The sequence below is a fragment of the Sorex fumeus genome, unplaced genomic scaffold (genome assembly GCF_029834395.1).
Source record: "Sorex fumeus unplaced genomic scaffold, SorFum_2.1 ptg000155l, whole genome shotgun sequence".
Taxonomy (NCBI): Eukaryota; Metazoa; Chordata; class Mammalia; order Eulipotyphla; family Soricidae; genus Sorex; species Sorex fumeus.
The window spans coordinates 2,983,640-3,004,401 of record NW_026606212.1 but is presented as its reverse complement, the minus strand read 5'-3'; the positions used below and the strand labels follow the sequence as shown (position 1 = coordinate 3,004,401).

The window sequence follows — 20,762 nt, the reverse complement described above, 5'->3', positions numbered from 1 at the left end:
GGGTCCCGCGGCGCGGCACAGGGCGGCGGTGCTCGCGGGACCGGGGTCTCGGGCCGGCGGCGCGGGCGGATGGCGGCGCGGACGGCCTAGGGCGGGGCCGCGGGCGAGCCGGGCGGCGGCGGCGGCGGGCGCCATGGGCCGGTGATCGCGGCGCTCCCCCGCGCGCTCCCTCGGCCGGGGCCATGGGCTCGTCGGCGGCCGCGGCGGCGGCGGCGGCGGCGGCGGCCGACTCGGCGCAGTGGCTGTCGGTGAAGGAGGAGACCATCTTCCTGCACGACGGGCTCATCCGCGTCACCGACCTGGCCGAGCTGCCCAGCGAGATCCTCGGCGCCCCGGAGGCGGCCGACACCGACCTGGAGGTGAGCGAGGACCGGCCGCTGTCAGGCGCGCGGGCCCGGCAGGTGTGAGCGCGCGCGCCGGCGCCCTCGGCGGGGGGCGTCCGCGCCGCCGCTCCCCTGCCCTGCCCTGCCCTGCCCTGCCCTCCCGGCCCCGGCCGGCCGAGGCGGCGCCCCCGCCGCAGCCCCCCGGGCCGGCTGCTGGCGCGGTCCACCGGGCGGGGCCGCCGGGCCTTTGTCGGCGGGCTGGACGGGGCGCGCCCCCCGCCCCCCGCCCGGGCCGCCCCCCCCGGCCCGCGACGCCCCGCCAGGTGGCAGCCCGCGGCGGCAGGTGTCCGGGGTGTCGCCCGCCGGCGTCGCCGGCCTGCCGCGCTGCCCGAGGAGGTGGCGTGTGCTGCGTGTGTGTGCGTGTGCGCTTGTGTGTGCGTGTGTGCGCGCCTCCGTCGCGATGCTGGGACTGAGCCTCGACGTCGCGAGCGGGCCCGGGCGGCCGCGCCAGGCACCTTTTGTGCCCCGGGTCCCAGCCCCGCCGGCCGCCGGGCTGGGGTCGCCGCGGCCCGGGCCGCAGGGGCGCGATGCGGACTCTGTATGCGTGCGTGCGTGCGTGCGTGCGTGCGAGAATGTGTGTGTGCCTGTGTGTGTGTGTGTGTGTGTCTGCGTGTGTGTGCGCGCTGCGCGTGTGCCGTGTGCGCGCCCGGAGGCCGAGGCGCGGCGTTCGCGATGGGAACTCTTGCTAATTGACGGATGTGACAGGCCGCCCCCGGGCCGGGGACGCGTGGGGGGCGCGGGGAGGAAGACCCGGGCGGCAGGGAATTCCGGGCGGCCGGTCGGGGCCCGGGCTGCTGCTGCGGCTGCCGCCGGGAAATTGAGCGGGGACCGGGCGACGGCAGCGGCCGCCGCATTGGGCGGCTCGGAAGTGGACGGGCTTTGTTCCGTGGAGACGGGTCTGAGGTCACGGCCCGAAACACGCGAGTCTGCAGAATCCATAGGTGGGATCAGAAAGCACCGGAGTAGTAGAAAATACCGGAGGTGTCAGGTTAGCTTCCTTCCCCCCCCCCCCCCTTTTCTTTTTCTTTCCTTTTTTTTTTTTTTTTTTTTTTTTTGCCACACCCGGCAGGGCTCAGGGCTGACTTCAGGCTCTGCTTCAGGAAGGCATCACTTGTGACGTGGTCCCGGGGCCCGATGAGGGATGCCGGGGATCGCGGCCGGCCGGGTCCCCCTGGTGCAAGGCAGGCGCCCTCCTGCCGTGCAGTCTCTGACCCAGCCCCTGTGTTGGCTTTCTGTATGCTTATAAATGCAATGTGTTTTGTCAGCCGGTTCCACTGAAAAGGGAGTTTAAAAGAAAGAACCTCTTTGGCCTAGTCGGTTGATTGTTTGGGGTCGGGGTGGCTCCGGCGCGGGATTTGGACCACATTTGCCTGTCGGTGCTCGGGGCTTACTCCTGACTCTGAGCTCAGGGATCAGGGATCACTGCTGGCAGGGCTAGGGTACCAAATGGGGTGCTGTGGATCGAGCCCAGGTCGGCCACAGGCAAGCCAAGTGCCCTACCCTCTGATTTGGTGCCAGGGGTCTAATCCAGGCCACGTTGATTTAAAGAAAAAAAAATAGGTGTGGGTGCGATAGTACAGCTGGTAGGGCGACCTTTCATGCCCAAGACCTGGGTTCAATACCGACATCCCATATGTTCCCTTGAGCAAGCTAGGAGTGATTCTTGAGTGCAGAGCTACCAGTAAGCTCTCAGCAACACCGGGTGTGGCCCTCCAACCCCCCCAAAAATTAACAAAAAACTTTTTTTTTAGCTATGTTTGGGCCTCTCCAGAAACCATTATGAGATAAACATTTATGACTGAAGAGTAGAATAAAGAATGTTATTTCTTGCCATTTGCTCTACCAGTTTCAAAATATCAGGAGATATGGATAACTAAGAATATTTTTGTTTTTGGGGCTGGAGCAATAGTACAGCGAGTAGGGCGGTTGCCTTGCAATGCAGCCAACCCAGGTTTGATTCCCAGCATCCCGTATGGTCCCCTGAGCACCGCCAAGAGTATTTCCTGAGTGCAGAGCCAGGAGTAACCCCTGTGTATCACTGGGTGTGACCCAAAAAGCAAAAGCAAAAACATTTTGTTTTCATTTTTGTTTTGAGGCTATTGGATTTGTGCTTGTGTTTGTAATTCACATGGAATCATTCAGTAATAATATTATCAATTAGGTATCTGTGTCATACAACAGCTTAGTAACTTCTGAAAGAAACTTGGTAGCTAAATATTGTTGTCGGTTGTAGCAAGTGTAAATATCCACCCATTGGACAGATGAGGCAGGTAAAGTCTTAGGTGTACCATTTGCCCAAGATGACATCATTAGAGAGCCTGGGCCCAGGCCTGTTGGTCTCAAACACATCAGCTGAAAATCATAAGCTACCCTTCCCATGCACGTGTGTATAAGACTCATCTTCTGAATTATTTTCAATTTAGTGACTTGTTAAAGATCAGGATAATAAATACATACCTTTATCGTTGGTTCTCACTAGAGGCCTCTTTTTTGTTTGTTTTTGGTTTACATCAGGTAGCGTTCAGGGGCAACTCCTGGTGGACCATTCTGGGTGCCAGGGATCTAATGCCAGCCTCCTACAGGCAAAGTGTCAACTCAGCCCATTGACTATCTCTCTAGCCTCTTAATTTTATTTAGTTTTGGTTTGGGGGCCACACCTGGCAGTGCTCAGGGGTTACTCTTGGATCTGCATTCAGGAGTTATTCCAGGCAGTGCTTGGGTGACCATATGGGATGCCGGGGATTCAACCCAGTTTGGCTGCATGCAAGGCAAACACCCTAATGCTGCATGCAAGGCAAACATAAATGTACTTATGAAGCCCACTCATGAAGACACAGTTCCCTCCAGTGGACATTGGCATCTGGCACAGGATATTATCACATAGTTGGAATCCTTCATATAACAAGTGTGGCTTCTGAGGGAGTCTCCCTAAGCACAGTCATGGTTGGCAGCCTTAATGCTTAAGATTGTGTCAACTGCAACTTCAGAACAAGAGTCAGAGCAACACTGCAGTGGGTAGGGCGATTACCTTCCACATGACCAACCTGGGTTCGATCCTTGGCATCCCATATGGTCTCCCAAGCACCGCCAGGAGTAACTCCTGGATACAGAGCCAGCAGTAGCCCCTGAGTACTGAGCCAGATGTGACCCAAAAACAAAACAAAAAAATTCTTCAGATTGATGCTGGAGCGATAGTATAGTAAGTTTGCCTTGCACACGGGTTCAATCCCTGACGTCCCATATGGTCCCCCGAGCACCAACAACAGTAATTCCTGAGTGAAGAGCCAGGAGTAACTGAGGAACCCCTTTGCTGGATGTGACCCAAAAAGTCAAAAAAGAAAAATTCTTCAGAACCGAAGGCTGGAGCTAATACAGTGGTTAGGGTGCATGCCTAGTGGACTTGGATTTGATCCCTGGCTCCACATGACCTAGTGAGCATCACTGGGTATAGTCCTGAAGGTCTGGTGGCCTTCGTCATGGGAGAACCCAAGGAGTACAGGGAGGAGGAAAGAAAATATGTTTATAGGCCAAACACTAGTTTTTATTTTAGTGGGAGGATATAAACAATAATAACATTTTTTTTCTTTTTTAAATTTACCCCCAAATAATAAGTACTGTGGAGAAAGGTGTCACCAGGTTAGGAGGGGGAAGGAACTCCATTTTACCTTGGGTAACGGGATAGGAAAGCACAAAGTGGCATTTGGTTATTGACCTGAAGGACATGTAGTTCTCTGCAACTGGCAAGAGTGTCCCAGAAGACCAGAAGAACCTGTCTTGCTGGGGTTGGCCGCTTGCAATTGTCCTTAACCCTTGTACAGTCTCTCTGGCTTCAACAAATCAACATTAATTGAATTTTGCATTACCTCAAACCTTAGTGTTCTTCTTGTTTGTTATTTTTGGGTCATACCTTACAGAGCTTCTGTCACTCTGCCTTTCCTCTGGGGACCATGTGGTGCCCCAGGGAACCTGGGGCTCCTGCATGTAAAACATGCACTCTAGTCCTCTGAGCCATCTCCCCAGGCCCCTCCCCCTTTTTTTTGCTTTGTGGGTCACACCCACCGATGCACAGATTACTCCTGGATCATGCCCTCAGGAATTACTCCTGGCAGTGCACAGGGGACCATATGGGATGCTGGGAATCAAACCCGGGTCGACTGAATGTAAGGCATATGCCCTACCTGCTGTGCTATTGCTCCAGCCCCTCCCCAGCCCCCTTTTATTTTATTTTATTGCTTGCACACTTGGTTGTAATGACGTGATGTGTCAGATTTGCAGGGTTTTTTTTCCTTATTTTTTTGGGGGGGTGGGGGGGTGTCACACCCAGCAACGTTCAGAGGTTCCTCCTGGCTCTGCACTCAGGAATTACTCCTGGTGGTGCTCAAGGGACCATATGGGATGCCAGGGATCAAACCTGGGTCTGCTGTGTGCAAGGCAAATGCCCTACCCGCTATACTAGTGCCTGGCCCGGAGATTTGCAGGTTTTGTGGTCGCACAGTGCAAGGGTCACACTAGCTGGCGTGGTGGTTCTGGGGGATAGAATGCCCAACCATTCAAGGGCTTGGACACGAATGTATGTGATAGCTTTGTTTTTGTGTTTGCCTCAAACTGGAAACAATCTAAAAGTTCGTCAAAGGGCTGGAGCAAAAGCACAGCGGGGAGGGCGTTTGCCTTGCACGCGGCCAACCCGGGTTCGATTCCCAGTATCCCATATGGTCCCCTGAGCACCGCCAGGAGTGATTCCTGAGCGCAGAGCCAGGAGTAACCCCTGTGTATCGCCAGGTGTAACCCAAAAAGAAAACAACAACAACAACAATAAAAGTTCGTCTACAGGTCAGTGGGTAAATAAGAGTTGTATATCTATCAAATGGAAAGTGCTCAGCGATTGACAACTAAAGGAACAAACCAGGCTACTGATAACGTGGGCTAATGCGGAGTAGGAGCCAGACTAATGAGTACATATGTAAACTTTCCTCCTACGAAATTCTAGAAAAAGCAAGCTAATCTATAGTCTAGGGAGGAGATCAGTGACTGGGGAGGAGGGCCGGGGCACATGCTTGAAAAATGGTGACGGTTTCATGGTTGTATATCTATCAGCATCAGACTTGTCTGACTGTATGCCTCAGTGTGGGCAGTTGACCGTATGGCAGTTAGACTTCAGTAAGCGAAAGTGCCACATAGTCTCAAATAGGCTCAATGGGACAAACGGGCAGTGAGCTGGCAGACTTGACACGTTTTGCTGTAAAATTAGAATGAAGTAACTGGGGGTCAGTGGGAGACGTTGTGACCTCAAGGTTACAGTCAGGTGTTGAACATCTAACCGGGATCAAAATTCTAACTCTGTCCTACAGTCTCTGTGACCCAGGGCAGGTTCCATGCTTTTGGTGGTAATCCCTGCTTTCTGCATTGGCACGTCTCAGTCACCATTGTCACCACCTCTACAGGCATGACTTTAGCATCAGCAATATTATATGCCAGGCTCTGTGCTAAGCACTTCACAATTATTCCATCCTCACAGAAGTCTTGTGAGGTTGTTATTGTCCTTCTCTTCATAATGGTTGTAAGACTGAGACTGAAGGGACCAGTGATAGCACAGCAGGGAGGGCATTTGCCTTGCATGCATCCGACCTGGATTCAATCCCCAGCATCCTATATAGTCCCTCGAGCACTGCCAGGAGTGATTCTTGGCTGCAGAGCCAGGAGTAACTCCTGAGCATCTCTGGGTCTGACTCAAAAAGCCAAGGGAAAAAAATAATAAAGGACTGAGACGGAAATAGGTCTGTCTGATTTAAGCCCAGGGTCCAGGCTTTAGAATCTTCATGGGGAGCCAGAGACATTGTACAGCGGGCAGGGTGTTTGCCTTGAATGCGGCCTACCTGCGTTCCATCCCCAGCATCCCGTATTGTTCCCCGAGCACCGCCAGGAGTAATTCCAGAGTACAGAACCAGGAGTAAACCCTGACCATTGCTGGGTGTGGCCCCAAAAACCAAAACAGCTCCCCCAAAAACCCTCATGGAGCGGGGGATGTAGGAGAAGGGGAGGCCGCAGTACAGCTTGTGTAGGCGCTTGCCTCACGCAGTCAACCCAGGTTCAATTCCTGGCATCACATAGTCTCTGAGCCTTGCTCAGTGATCCCTGAACACTGTCGGGTGGGGCTCCCTCCAGAAAATTCCTTCCTGTGGGCTGGGGAGATAATACAGGGCAGCAGTGATCACGGGTCGGTCCCCAGCACAAATATGGTCCCACACACACTTCCAGGGGTCCCTTCTGAGCACAGAGCCAGGAATAGTCCCTGAGCACTACTGGGTGTGGCCCACTACCCCCCAGAACAATTCATTACAGGACTGTCTAATCATCTGTCAGAGAAGGACCCTAAAAGCGTTAGTCTAAGGACTGCATTAGGATGGATGTGGTTACGTGTCTCCTGCACGGGTCTCCTTTAGAAAGTGCAGTTACTGGAAACTTATGCATATTTATTTAGCTGCCCAATGTATAGAAAAGCTCGATTGTCCCATTAACACAGTTCTCTCGGTAGCAGAGGATAGCGGAGTAGTGTTTGTTGTTGTTCTTCTGCTCCTGCTGAAATTTCGTTCCCAGTTTGTTGGCAGTATGGCAAGTCAAGAATAGTCTTCATTTCCGTTTTCCCCCAGTTGTCTGCCTAAGATCATACTAAATAAATCAGTTTTGATTATTATCTGTCTTCTTGGCTGCCACATTGACGGGTCCAAGATACCACCTGGCGCCGAGGGCTGGTGGGGATTCACCTTGCATCTGTCATTTCCTGAGTCTGTAGGTACCTGGAGACAATGGGGAAAGTTAGTTCCTGAAAGTGTCTTCTCCCTCTTTGCTTCTCGTTTTACCGGGAACAAATGACAGCAGGTGAACAGTGAAGGACAAATGCCTCCTTATCTCAAGGAGAGGAATGGTACTTTGATCCTGTTTGGGGGAGATTCCACCCCAGCAGCACTGGCGCCCCTGGGGCCACTCCTGGTGACACTCCTGGTAGTAAGGGCCTGGTGACTTACCCCCAGGGCCTGGTTATGCTGGGGCCAGCAGGGCCACACCTAGGGGATACTGGGGATACTCAGTAGGATTGAGCTGAGGGTCTCCTGCATTCAAATCACACGTTTGTGATTATATTATATTTTATTTTTTAATTTTTTTATTTGTTTATTTTTTGCTTTTTGGGTCACACCTGGCGATGTACAGGGGTTACTCCTGTCTCTGCACTCAGGAGTTACTCCTGGCGGTGCTCAGGGGACCATATGGGATGCTGGGAATCGAACTCAGGTTGACCGCGTGCAAGGCAAACGCCCTACCCGCTGTGTTATCTCTCCAGCCCCGCGATTATATTTTAGACTGTATGTGGTGTCAGGCATTGAACGTGGCTGGCTGCATGAAGCAAGCACCCTACACAAGCCATGCTGTTGACTCCGCCCCATGCACTCTCCCCCCCTCATGAGAATTCATTTTTGTTTGTTTTGTTGGGCCACACCCAGCAATGCTCAGAGGTTACTCCTGGGTCTGCACTCCATTCATTCCTTGCAGTGCTCTGGAGATCATATGATCCATATTTCCTTTGCCCCTGACTTTGCATTTTTGTTTTATCTTTATTGGTAAAAAAAAAAAAATCCCTGAGCTCAGGTCTGGGAGTAAGCCAAAGGGCTTATGGCTCAAAGACCAAAAAGAGAAAAAAAGTAAAATCGAAAAAAAAAAAGTAAAATCCAAAAGTAAAACCCAGTCCACTTTTGGGTTTTGTTTTTGGGCTACAACTGGTGGTGCTCAGGATTACTCCTGGTTCTGTGCTCAGGTATCAGTCCTGGCCGGCTCAGAGGACCATATGGGGGTGCCAGGGATTGAACCTGGGTCAGCCATGTGCATGGCAAATGCCCTACCCGTTATACTACCCACTCTGGTTCAGAAGATCATATTTTTGGGGAGTGTGGGTTTGCATGCATGTGATCTCGATTTAATCCCCGTCACCACATGTGGTCCCTTGAGACTGTTTCTTTGAGCAGAGAGCCAGGAGTAGCTCTAAGCACCACTGGTTGTGGCCCCAACTCCCTTTAGCATTCACACAAGGTTATCTTTGTAGTTTGAATGGGTGTGCTGCTGGGAAGTTTAATTTGTTCATTTGGAGGATTGTCAGGACTAATAAGCCTTTGCCAAGTCAGCAAATTAGCTTCATCCGTCTGACTGTTGGAGAAGTTTGTCCTTCTTAACATTTGTGGATTTCTTCGAGCTCCTTCAGAGCCCCCTGTGGGCTGCTGTCTTGATCTGGTGCCGCTGTTTCCCCACAGGGCCTGTCCTGTACCTTTTTTTTTTTTTGACCACAACTGACATCACTCAGAGCACACTCCTGGTCCTGCACTCAGGCGTCACTCCTGATGATGCTCAAGGGGCATATGTGGTGCTGGGGATCGAACCCCAGTCGGCTGCATGCAAGGCAAGCCCCTTTCCCCTGTACTATCTCTCCTATACCTATTTTGTGCTTTAAAAACATTTATTCTCATGAGAGATCATCTCACACCACAGAGACTGGCCCGCATCCAAAAGAACAAAAGGAACCGGTGTTGGCGCAGATGTGGCGAGAAAGGGACCCTCCTTCACTGCTGGCCCACCAGCATTCCCAATGCTGACTGGTTCAATCCTTTTGGAAAACAGTATGGAAAATTCTCAGAAAATTAGAAATTGAGCTCCCATTTGACCCAGCAATAGTACTCCTGGGAGTATATCCCAGAGAGGCAAAAAAGTACAGTTGAAATGACATCTGCACTTCTGTGTTCATTGCTGCACTATTCACAATAGCCCAAATCTGGAAAAAACCCGAGTGTCCGAGAACAGATGACTGGTTAAAGAAACTTTGGTACATCTACATGATGGAGTACTATGTAGCCGTTAGAAAAGATGAAGTCATGATATTTACATACAAGTGATATTACATGGAAGTATCATGCTAAGCGAAATGAGTCAGAAAGAGAGGGACAGATATAGAATGATTGCATTCATCTGGGGAATATAAAGTAACAAAATAGGAGACTAACACCCAAGAATAGCCAAGATAAGCACCAGAAGGTTCACTCCATGGCTTGGAGGTCAGCTGCACATGCTAGGGGAAAAGGCAGCTCAGATAGAGAAGGGAGCACCAAATAAAGGGTGTTGGAAGGATCCTCCCAGGACGGGAGATGCATGCTGAAAGACTATAGACCAAACATGATTGCCACTCAATGCCTCTTTTGCAAACCACAGCACCCAAAAGGAGAGAGAGAACAAAAGGGAATGCCCTGCCACATAGGTGGGGGGTTGGGGGAGTGGGAGGGATACTGGGATCATTGGTGATGGAGAATGGGCACTGGTGGAGGGATGGGTACTTGATCATTGTATAACTGAAACCCAAGCACAAAAACTTATAAGTCCACAACTGTACCTCATGGTGTTTCACTAATAAAAGTTAAAAAAAAATTATTCTTTTTTACATAGTTAGCTGGAGCGATAGGTAGGAGGGCCTTGCGTGCAGCCAGCCCGGCTGAGCCGGGTTCGATTCCTCCACCCCTCTCAGAGAGTCCGGCAAGCTACTAAGAGTATCTTGCCCGTATGGCAAGCCTGACAAGCTCCCCATGACATATTCAATATGCTGAACATAGTAACAACAAGACTCAAAATGGAGATGTTACTGGGCCCGCTCGAGCAAATCGATGAACAACGGGAGGACAGTGTTTGTTTGTTTGTTTACATAGTAGATATAATTTAAACATATATTTTTGCTTTAAAAAAACTTGCTTTAAAAAATCTCATATATCTAAACTAAAATATATAGTATAATAATAAAAGGCCCTCCCGTTGTTCATCGATTTGCTCGAGCGGGCCCAGTAACGTCTCCATTGGAGACTTTGTTGTTACTGTGTCTGGCATATCGAATACTCTCGGTAGCTTGCCGGGCTCTCCGAGAGGGGCGGAGGAATCGAACTCGGGTCGGCCATGTTGGCTGCGTGCAAGGCAAATGCCCTACCACTGTGCTATCGCTCATAATATATATTCATATACATTATACACATATAATCTGCCTCCACGGGGGACTGCAGTCTTAGGGACATTGGGCCTGCACCAGCACTGCTCAGCCTGGGCGGGAAGGTGGACCCCGAAGCTGCTGTCCGGGTCCTGCTCGGTGCTGGTGCCATCTGTGGGAGCCCCCACCCCCTGTCGCATCATCTGTGCCCCACAGCTGTCCCCAGGACAGGTGCCATCTCCCTGCTGGGGCCTGGAGACTCCCTTTGCTGACCTCAGGGCCAGACTGAAAGGGCTTCGGCCCCTTCCACTTAGCTCTCCCCTCTCATCCCAGCTGTGGGCCTGGCCGGAAGGTCAGTGCCCCCTGTACCCCTCACCCTCTCTCTGAAGACCAGGTCTTAGTAAAGAGCCAATAACCCACCTCACCCACCCCACCCCACCCCACCCCACCCCACAAAACATACGTGTGCAGGGCGCACAAACACGCACATGCGTGCGCGCACACACGTACACGTTTTGGGGCTACATCCTGTGGTGCTCAAGGCTTCCTTCTCTGGCTCTGTGCTCAGGGATCACTCCTGGTAGGCTGGGGGAGCATGTGGTGTTGAGGCTCAAACCTGGCTTGGTCCCAGGTGCAAGGCAAGTGCCCTACACTGTACTATCTCTCCGCCCCTTGTTTTCTTTGTTTTGAGGGCACGTACTGGCAGTTGGAGGTGTTGCTCAGGGGCCTGTGTGGTGCTGGGGACAGCTTGGGGCTCTGACGTAAAGCGTGCACTCCAACCCTCTGTGCTACCTCTCCAGCTGCCTCTTATTTTTTTTTCCTTCTTGTCTGTCGTCACCACACCTCCTTTGACTGGTCCTGCCTGCCTTCTCTTTTGTTTGTTTTGGGTCCCACCTGGCTCTGTGCTCAGGGATCGCTTGGGGACCGTATGCGCTGCCAGGAATTGAACCCCAGCTGGCTGTGTGGAGAGCAGTTGCCTTGCCCACCGTGCTATCTCTCTGGCCCAGCCTGCCTCCCTTTCTGACTCGTGTGGTTATCGGCCACCCATATGATCCAGGATAATTCCCGTATCGTGACATTTGATGTAGCCACATTTGCAAAGTCCCCCTCGCCATCTGAGATCACACTCATGGATTCGGGGAACTGGAGCAGAGTCATTTTCAGGACGCGCTATTTAATCTACCACAATGGATATTTCGGTGGTTTACTTTTTCGCTGTTGAGAGAGGTCTTTCGGTGCACGTCCTTACATGCCTGATTGTGCTTATCTGGAATGTTTTTCTATAGTAGTTCTGGGAAATAAAATTGCTGGGTCATAGGTGACCGTTTGTTTATTTTTCGGTGGGGGAAGCACATCCAGTGGTATTCAGGGGACTATATGCGGTGCTGTGGGTCTAAACAGGCATGCAAGGCAAGCACCTTACCTCTGTACTCTTTCTCACCTTCATATGTGTCATTTTAAAGTTCAATAGGTATTGACTTTGCTCTCCAAAGTAATACAAGCTTGTATTCTCAAAATAGTTCAATAGGACCTTTTTCCTTACTGGGGGTGGGGGGAGGGGAGGTCACTACATCCCAGCAGAGCACAGGGACTACTCCCCACTTAGTGCTTTGGGTTTGCTATCAGTAATGCTCAGGGGGACCTGGGGTGCCATGCCTTGAACTTGGGCCTTCTTCATGTAGAGTAGCAACCCTTTGAGCATCTCGCTGGTCCCCAGGGAGCCTTTTATAACTCATGGACTTGCTTAAATTTGTCATTGGCACAATCCAGTGACTTTGATGCTAAAGGCTGATCTGTAGAAAGGGGCTCTGGCCATTGCTGATTGAGTACTTGGAGAAGCACACTGGACCGTGGGTGGCCGGAGCGTCCCCAGCGCTGTTAGTGGTGTCTCGCTGTTATCACTTCTACTCAGAGGCCTTCTCCTGTGGCTTGATCTCCCAGCCTCCCCGGTATGCGCTCTTTTGGGTCAGTAATCCCGTTAATCCAGACCATTGCCATATATAGGCAGGAGCGAGCAACAGCTTCTTATTCTGATGGGCTGGGGACTCCCGGAGAGCAGGGCCTGCTGGAGCTGCCCACCGGGCGGAGAGCGTGCTGGCTCTGTGTTTGGAGGGGATGGCAGTTGGTTGGCAGGGAATATTTGTACTCAGACTTTCTTAAAATGTTCTCTCTAGCCGCCAATACAAGGAGGAAATCCACTTTTTTTTAACCTATAGGTAAAGTTACTGATATTTAGTAGATAGTATTATTTTATTTATTTTTTTCTTTTTGGGGCTGGAGTGATAGCACAGTGGTAGGGCGTTTACCTTGCATGCAGCCAGCCTGGCCGAGCCGGGTTCGATTCCTTTGTCCCTCTTGGAGAGCCCAGCAAGCTACCGAGAGTATCTCGCCCGCGCGGCAAAGCCTGGCAAACTACCCGTGACGTATATTTGATATGCCAAACACGTAACGACAAGTCTCAAAATGGAGACGTTACTGGGCCTGCTCAAGCAAATCGATGAACAACGGGAGGACAGTGTTTGTTTTGTTTTCCTTTTTTTGTCACATCCGGCAATGCTCAGGGGTTACTCCTGGCTCTGCACTCAGGAATTACCCCTGGTGGTGCTCAGGGGACCATATGGGAGTCTGGGAAACGAACCCGGGTCGACTGCACGCAGGGCAAACGCCCTACCCGCTGTACTATTGCTCCAGCCCCGATAGTATTAGTATACTATGTAAAACTATTCTTTTTTTGTGGGGGGTATCATGCACAAGTCATGCTTGGGGGTGCTTCCAGCGATGTTCACCTTGCCAGGGATGGAATCTGAGTCTCCTACATGCAAAGCAACCCATTGCCGGGTTCCAACTTACCCGTAACAAGGCAAGTGCTGTACCCTGAGCTATGCTCAGGACTTACTCCTGACTCTGTGTTCAGGGATTACTTCTAGTGGAGCTCAGGGGACCGTATGTGGTGCCAGGGATCGAACCTGGGTCTGGTTCCCTCCTAGACAATCGCCTATCACTATACTATCCGGCCTTAAGTTTGGTACATTTGAATTTTGTACTGGTTATTGTTATTATTTTGGCTTTCAGACCACCTTTGTGCTTAGAGATCTCTCCTGGGGGAACTCCAGGGACCATATGGGTGCCAAAGATTGAACCTCCTCCTCTGCTGTACTATTAGACTGTCTGACTGTCTAACCCCTTGGAATCAGGGACAGAGCTTAGAGTGCTGGAGTACATATTCTCTCTGCAGGACCCCATGTTCAATCCCTAGTCCCTGAGCACCCATGGGAATGAAGCACCTGATCATCTCTGGGTATAGCCCCAAAGCAAACAAACAAACAAACAAAAAAGTGTTTCTGCAACCTGTTACTAGAATTTATTCATTTTGGGATTTGGCCACACTTGGAGTTACTTAGGGGCTACTCCCGGCTCTGTGCTTGGGAGTCATTTCTGGGGTACTTGGGTGACTATATGTGGTACCAGGGATTGAATCGAGGCTGGCTACACGCAAGGCAAGTCGTTTAGTTCATGTGCTATTGCTCCAGCCCCCGTTACTAGAATTTAGAGGGATTTTTATAGTGCTCTACTATTCCTCCAGCAATAATGCTGAATGTATAGAGTTTTTTTTTTTCTTTTGTTTTTTGGGTCATACTCAGAGATCTTCAGGAATTACTCCTGGCTCTGCACTTAGGAATTAGCCCTGGTAGTGCTCAGGGGACCATATGCGGTGACAGGGATTGAACCCAGGTCAGTTGCATGCAAGGCAAATGCGCTACCCACTGTATTATCTCTTTGGTCCCTGTGTAGAGTTTTGAGGTCATAATAAATTACGTTGAGCCAGAGTGATAGTATAGTGGGTAGGGAGCACGCTTGCCTTGCATATAGCCAACCCAGATGTGGGTTCTATCCCTGACATCCCATATGTTCCCCTGAGCCCCACCAGAAGTAATCTCTGATGCTGGTTGTGACCCAAAAAACAAAAAATAAAATTAGGGGCTGGAGTGATAGCACAGTGGGTAGGGTGTTTGCCTTGCACGTGGCCGACCCGGGTTTGATTCCCAGCATCCTATATGATCCCCTGAGCACCACCAGGACTAATTCCTGAGTGCATGAGCCAGGAGTAACCCCTGTGCATCGCCAGGTGTGACCCAAAAAGCAAAATAAATATACTAAATCGATAAACTGTGAAGTAACAGTTCTTGATGGGATGCTGTGGAGTGGACGTGCTCGAACCCCTGGTGTTTGTATTGAAAGCTGCGGTTTACTGAATTATGAGGTCTGAGCACAGAGTGTAGCAATTTTAGATTAACAGTAAGGAAATATGTAGTTTTCCAATTGTTTTCTGAAAATTGTAGGTTTGGTAATGCTAAGAACTGCAGATGTGTCATTCAGTTGTTGTTTTTCACTTTTGTTTTTGGGGCCACATCTGGTGGTGCTCAGGGCTTACTCGTGGCTCTGTGCTCAGGGATCACTTCTGGTGGGTTCCTGGCACTGTATAGGGTGTCAGGGATCAAACTTAGGTTGGTTATGTGCAAAGCAAGCATCCTACCCGCTATACTATTGCTCTGGCCCCAGTTGTCATTTTATATCAACAAAATATTAAGCATTCAGTGTGCAGTTGTAATGGATCCTTTCTGTGCTTACTTTTTGCTCTGTGGTCTATGGTTTGCATTACTGATTTCAAATGAACTGTCTGATATAATAGAGGTAGCTATTTAAGGAAATCTGAACCTTCTATTTCTCTTGATGTATTTGGTTTTGTTATTATTGAAATAAAGATTCAAAATGTTTAAGGAGGATTTGTCAGAATTCTCATCAAAACAGCGAATAGAGTTATCTTTCACTGTTATCTCTCTTTTCTCCTTTCCCCCCTTCCTCTCCCTTCCCTCCCCTCCCCTTCTCTCTCATCCTCACTCTTCCTTCCCCCAACTAGGCTGGTGGTTCAGTGGGATTGCATCGCTGGGGACACCTCTGAGGTCTAGTTCCTGATCATTTTGCCTGTGTTCACCTTAGTTTATTTTATGAACTCTGAATCTTGATTTCTTTTCTGGATCTTGATTTTTTTTTTCTTCCTGGATGGGGCTTTTGGGGCCACACCTGGCGATGCTCAGGAATTACTCCTGGCTCTGCACATAGGAATTACTTCTGGCGGTGCTTAGGGGACCATATGGGATGCCAGGGTTTGAACCTGGGTTGACTGTGTGCAAGGCAAACGCTGTACCATCACTCCAGCCCCATGGATCTTGATTACTTTAGCCCGTTCAGTGAACTTTCATGTGTGGTGTCAGAGCTGGTTACTCTGGCTCTGTGCATGGGGGTTCAGGGGACCATATGGGATGCAAGGGATTGAACCCTTGTCAGCTGCCAGCAAGGCAAATGCCCTACCCGTTGTACTGTCACTCCTGCCCCACTCAGTTAAATTATTTTCTGTGCTCAGGACTTACTCCTGGAATTGCACTCAGGGTCACTCTTGGTGGGACTCGGGGTCCATGTGGGATCTGAGACTTGAGCCCAGATAGAATCAGTTGTGTGCAAAGCAAAAGTCTTATCCTATTCCTGTAGACCTCAGTTAAATCCTTTCATTCTCTTTTCCTTTCTCTCTTTCTCTCTTTCTTTCTTTCTCTCATTATTTCTCTGTCTTTTTTTCTTTTTCCTTTTGGTTTTGGGGGCATGCTCGACATTGTCTAGGTCTTACTCCTGGCTCTGCACTCAGGGATCCCCTCTGGCGGGCTAGGAGTACCACCTGGGGTGCTGGGGATTGAACATGGGTTGGCTGTGCACGTACAAGGCAAGCACCTCACTCGTTGTACTGTTGTTCCTGCCCATCAGTTAAATTCTTAATCCTTCTCTCTGTATTTATGTTCCCTCTTTTATTATCTTTCCTCCTTTAGCTCTTCATCGGTGTGACAGAAATGAATGTCATTAGGCAGTGAGGGATTTATTTAGTAGTAGCATCACATCTTCATTCAGAATCATAGAACTTTCGGGGTGGGAAGAAACTTGAGCTCATTTAATCCAGCTTTCCCCTGTGAGAGACAGTCCTCTTGAGCCTTCCTGAGAATTTGGAGGTTTTTAACATCACTTTGGAAAATTAAATAGGTTGCATGTCGAGCAGTGCTGCTGCTGTGACCCCTGCGCTATGGTCCTCCTCTTACCTTAATGACAAATTAAGACAAAGAGCGAGCGAGTGTTTCGCTGCCAGACCGTGGCTTGCAAAACTCACTTTACGTCTGTTGAATGGGGATATGCATTTATTTCCTTCCTACTTTATTTTTGTAGTTTTTATTTTACAAAATTTCATTCTGCAATGGTTGTGAAAAACAAAACAACCCCCACCCCCTACTCCCAAACTCGTCCTTCACTAGTTTGAGAAGTTCTGATAGAGATGAACTAATGCAGTGTGTGGCAGATAGTAGGACCTCGAGAACTGACAACTTCCTTTTTTCTTAAAAGTTCGTATTTATGGGAGCTGGAGAGCTAGTACCGCAGGTAGGGCATGTAGCCAACCCAGGTTCAATCCCCGGGACCCCAAAGGGTCCCCCAAACACTGCCAGGAGTGATACCTGAGTGCACAACTAGGAGTAAGCCCTGTGTACCACCAGATGTTGTGCCACCCGCCCCCCGCCCCCCCCCCCAAAATGAAACAAGTTTGAGTTTATGGACTGGAGAAACAACACAGAGCTTAAGATGCTTACCTTGTGGGGGCTGGAGCAATAGCACAGCGGGTAGGGCATTTGCCTTGCACGCGGCCAACCCGGGTTCATTTTCAGCATCCCATATGGTCCCCTGAGCACTGCCAGGGGTAATTCCTGAGTGCAGAACCAGGAGTAACCCCCGTGCATCGCCGGGTGTGACCCGAAAAGCAAAACTGAATAAATAAATAAAAATATAAAGATGCTTACCTTGCGTGTGGCTGTCCCTGGTTTTATCCCCGACACTGCATTTGGCCCCGTGAGCCTCAACTGATGTGATCCCTGAGCACCAGGTCCTACATAAGCCCTGAGCCACTGCCAGGTGGGTCCAAAAACTACCCTTGCTGCAAAAGTTGCATTTATTTTGGGTGAGGATGTTAGCTATCTGAGCAGCAGTTAAGTGAGAAATTATTATTAGTTTGTTTTGGCACCAACTGTGCTCAGGGTCTGCTGTCCCAGGTCAGCTGTCTGTGTACACGGCAAGCGTCTGACCTGCTGTACTCTCTCTAGCCCCAGAAGCATTATTATTATTTTTGCCCCCCCTTTCTTTTGTTGTTGATGGTGGTAGCTCGCAGGTTGGGCTGAAGTGCTCATACACTCAGTCTTGGTGCTCACCGGTTGGCACTCCTTCAGTGGTGGTGGTTGCACACTTTCTCCCCTGGGTGTGCACTTAGTTGAAGCCCACAAGTTGTGGTTGTGATGCTCACACCCGTGCTCACACGGGCTTACACTTCCTCTGTCATTCACACATTTATTATTATTGTTTTATTTATTTTTTAGTTTCCTTTTTTTTTTTTGGTGTTTTGTTTTGGGGAACCTCTGGTGATACTCCTGTTCTCCTGGCTCTGCTCTCAGGAGTTACTCCTGGCGGTGCTTGGGAGACCATAAGGGATACTGGAGATGGGACCCGGGTTGGCCACATGCAAGGCAAACACCCTATCCGCTGACTATCGCTTTGACTCCTATTACTATCATTATTATTATTATTATTATTATTATTTTGGTTATTGGGCCACAGCTGGTGGTGCTCAGGACTTACTCTTGGTTCTGCACTCAGGGCTCACTCCTGGCAGTGAGTGGGGACTGTATTCAGTGCCAGGGAATTCGTTCACTTGGACCGAGTGTTAGGCAGATCCTTTCCTCTGTCCTCTCCGCTCCAACTACCTGTACATCGTCCCAGTGTGGCTGCTTGCCAGGGTGAGATCCCGATTTTATGGTGGCTAGAAGTTGTGCACAGCTGCGAGGCTTAAACAGCAGAACTTCTGGGCCAGAGTTGGCATGTGTCGGCCACCAAGAATTTGAACTTATAAACTTGTGAAACAGGTACTCTGAGCCTCTGCACTAGTCCTTGCGACTCTAAATGAAACTTTTATTTTACTGGGGCCACAGTGGGTGGTGCTCTTGCTCCTGGTCTGAGCTCGGGGACCATTCCTGTGGCTTGTGGCCTTGTGTGGCTGGGATCAAACTGAGTCAGACCCAAGGCAAACCCCCGCCGACTGCTGTCTCTCCTGCCCAATGGAAGAGAGATGAGGAAAGTCAGCACTGCTGGCTTTCAAGCATAGCAGGTCTCGACAATGGGGACATGGAAAGAAACCAGCTTCCGAGTGTGATGTGTGCACACTCCCTGGTGGCTGGGTGGGCTTCGTGGGGACCTCAGGTGACTCCCCATCCCACAGATGTGCACGTGAGACTTGCTGCTGTGTCTGAGCTGTCCCTCCCGGGATCCTGTGTGTGAGGCCTCATGGGGGGCAGCAGTCCAGGGAGGCCCCTGTCGCTGGCCTTTTGGGTTGGACTCTGGCCACTGGACTGGCATCAGTGAGATGGAGAATAGACGAGTGGATGACTACAGATAATAATTGTGAAATGTTAGAAATGGTTTGGGCCCATGAGAAGTTTGGTGTTTCGTGGCCAGGGATACGCTGTGAAGTGGACCTTTTTTCAACTCAGCTAGAGAAGGGAGCACCTAATAAAGGGTGTTGGGAGGATCCTCCCAAGATGGGAGATGCATGCTGAAAGTAGACTATAGACCGAACATGATTGCCACTCAATGCCTCTTTTGCAAACCACAGCACCCAATAAGAGAGAACAAAAAGGAATGCCCTGCCGCAGAGGGAGGGTGGAATGGGGGGATGGGGGGTGGGAGGGATACTGGGATTAGTGGTGGTGGCGAATGGGCACTGGTGGAGGGATGGGTACTCGATCATTGTATAACTGAAACCCAAACACAAAAATTTGTAAGTCTACAACTGTACCTTTCACTAATAAAAATTAAAAAAAAAAATAAATGAAGTGGACCTTTATTCCCACCATTATTTTGGGCTATACTCAGCAGTGCCCAGGGGCTGTGTCCAGTGCTCTGGGGCCATTCCCAGTGGTGCTTAGGGGATGATGGGGAACAAACCTGGGGTTCCCCTGCAGGGCATGTGCTCTAGTCCTGTGAACAGCTGGAATTTAACTCTTGTTAATATCAGTTAGCCTGATGTGAAACTGGTTTCATTGTACATTGTTTGATCAGTTCCTAAGAACCTAGAGTTCTGCTAACTGAGGATTTATTATATAAGTGACTCAGTTTCATCCTATTTAAACTTAACCTTTTGAAGACAGCTATTCGCAGTGGCATGTACTACATATTCACACTGATTCTTGGAAATACTTTATAATATTTAATGTGCTATTGGGCTCAGCAAAGATGATAAAATTTAAACTTTCTGGCATCTAAACATTCATATATATATTTGAATTTATCATGGTAGTATTTATTTTCTCAGATAGAAAAGGAAAAGATGGCTGGAGCAGTAGTACAGTGGGGAGGGCATTTGCCTTGCAAGGGGCCAACCCACGTTCCGTCCCTGGCATCCCATATGGTCCCCAGAGCACCTCCAGGTGTAATTCCTGGGTGTAGAGCCAGATGTAACCTCTGAACATCACCAGCAAAAGCAAAAGAAAGGAAAGAAGGAAGGGAGGGAGGGGGGGAGGGAGAGAAGGAAGGGAAGATGATCTAGTGAAGAGCACAGGGACTTTTGTCGATCTTATGCCATTTAGTTTTGCAAAGTGCCGGGTTTTGAATAAATTTTGGAATTTTTTCTTATATCTTAATAAAATTGTAAAAACAAAAAAAAATAGTTTAAATGTTCCCTTGAGCATATCTCCATGGTCTGAGTCAGATTTGAGTTAGGAGGGGTATCGGCCGTGCCCCCTTATCTGGGCCCTGGCAGGCACTGCAGAGACCCCGCCCTGGCATCTTTGGTGACAGGTGATAGTGTCTTGGCATAGGGTGAGCCCTGCTCATGCCACACACTTGGCACACACTTGGCTTTCTCTCTCTCTCTCTCTCTCTCTTTTTGCAGGGCGGGAAGGGAGGAGTTTTGGAGCACATCTGGTGATATTCAGGACTTACTCCTGACTCTAACCAAGAATCACTCCTTGGCCATGTTCAAGGGACCATATGGTGTGTCAGAGATCAAACCCTGGTTGGCAGCATACAAGGCAAATGCCCTACCTGCTGTACTATGTCTCTGTCACGAACCTTAAGCTTTTTTGTTTTTTCCTTTTTGGGTCACTCCCGGCTCATGCACTCAGGAATTACTCCTGGCGGTGCTCAGGGGACCGAATGGGATGCTGGGAATCGAACCTGGGTTGGCCGCGTGCAAGGCAAACACCCTATCCGCTGAACTATCACTCCAGCCCAAGCTTTTAAAA

At 50.0% G+C, this 20,762-nt stretch overlaps 1 protein-coding gene across 7 annotated transcripts in view; it reads left to right on the top strand.

The window, feature by feature from the left end:
* Window positions 1-124: 124 nt before the first annotated feature.
* Window positions 125-20,762, top strand: part of HECTD4 (HECT domain E3 ubiquitin protein ligase 4) — a 157,077-nt gene continuing 136,439 nt past the window's right edge. For all 7 annotated transcript variants that reach the window (XM_056107122.1, XM_056107118.1, XM_056107121.1 and 4 more), the window contains exon 1: window positions 125-359. In XM_056107122.1, coding sequence (XP_055963097.1) covers window positions 183-359 — 177 coding nt within the window. In that variant the 5' untranslated portion in view covers window positions 125-182. The remainder of the gene's footprint in view (window positions 360-20,762) is intronic.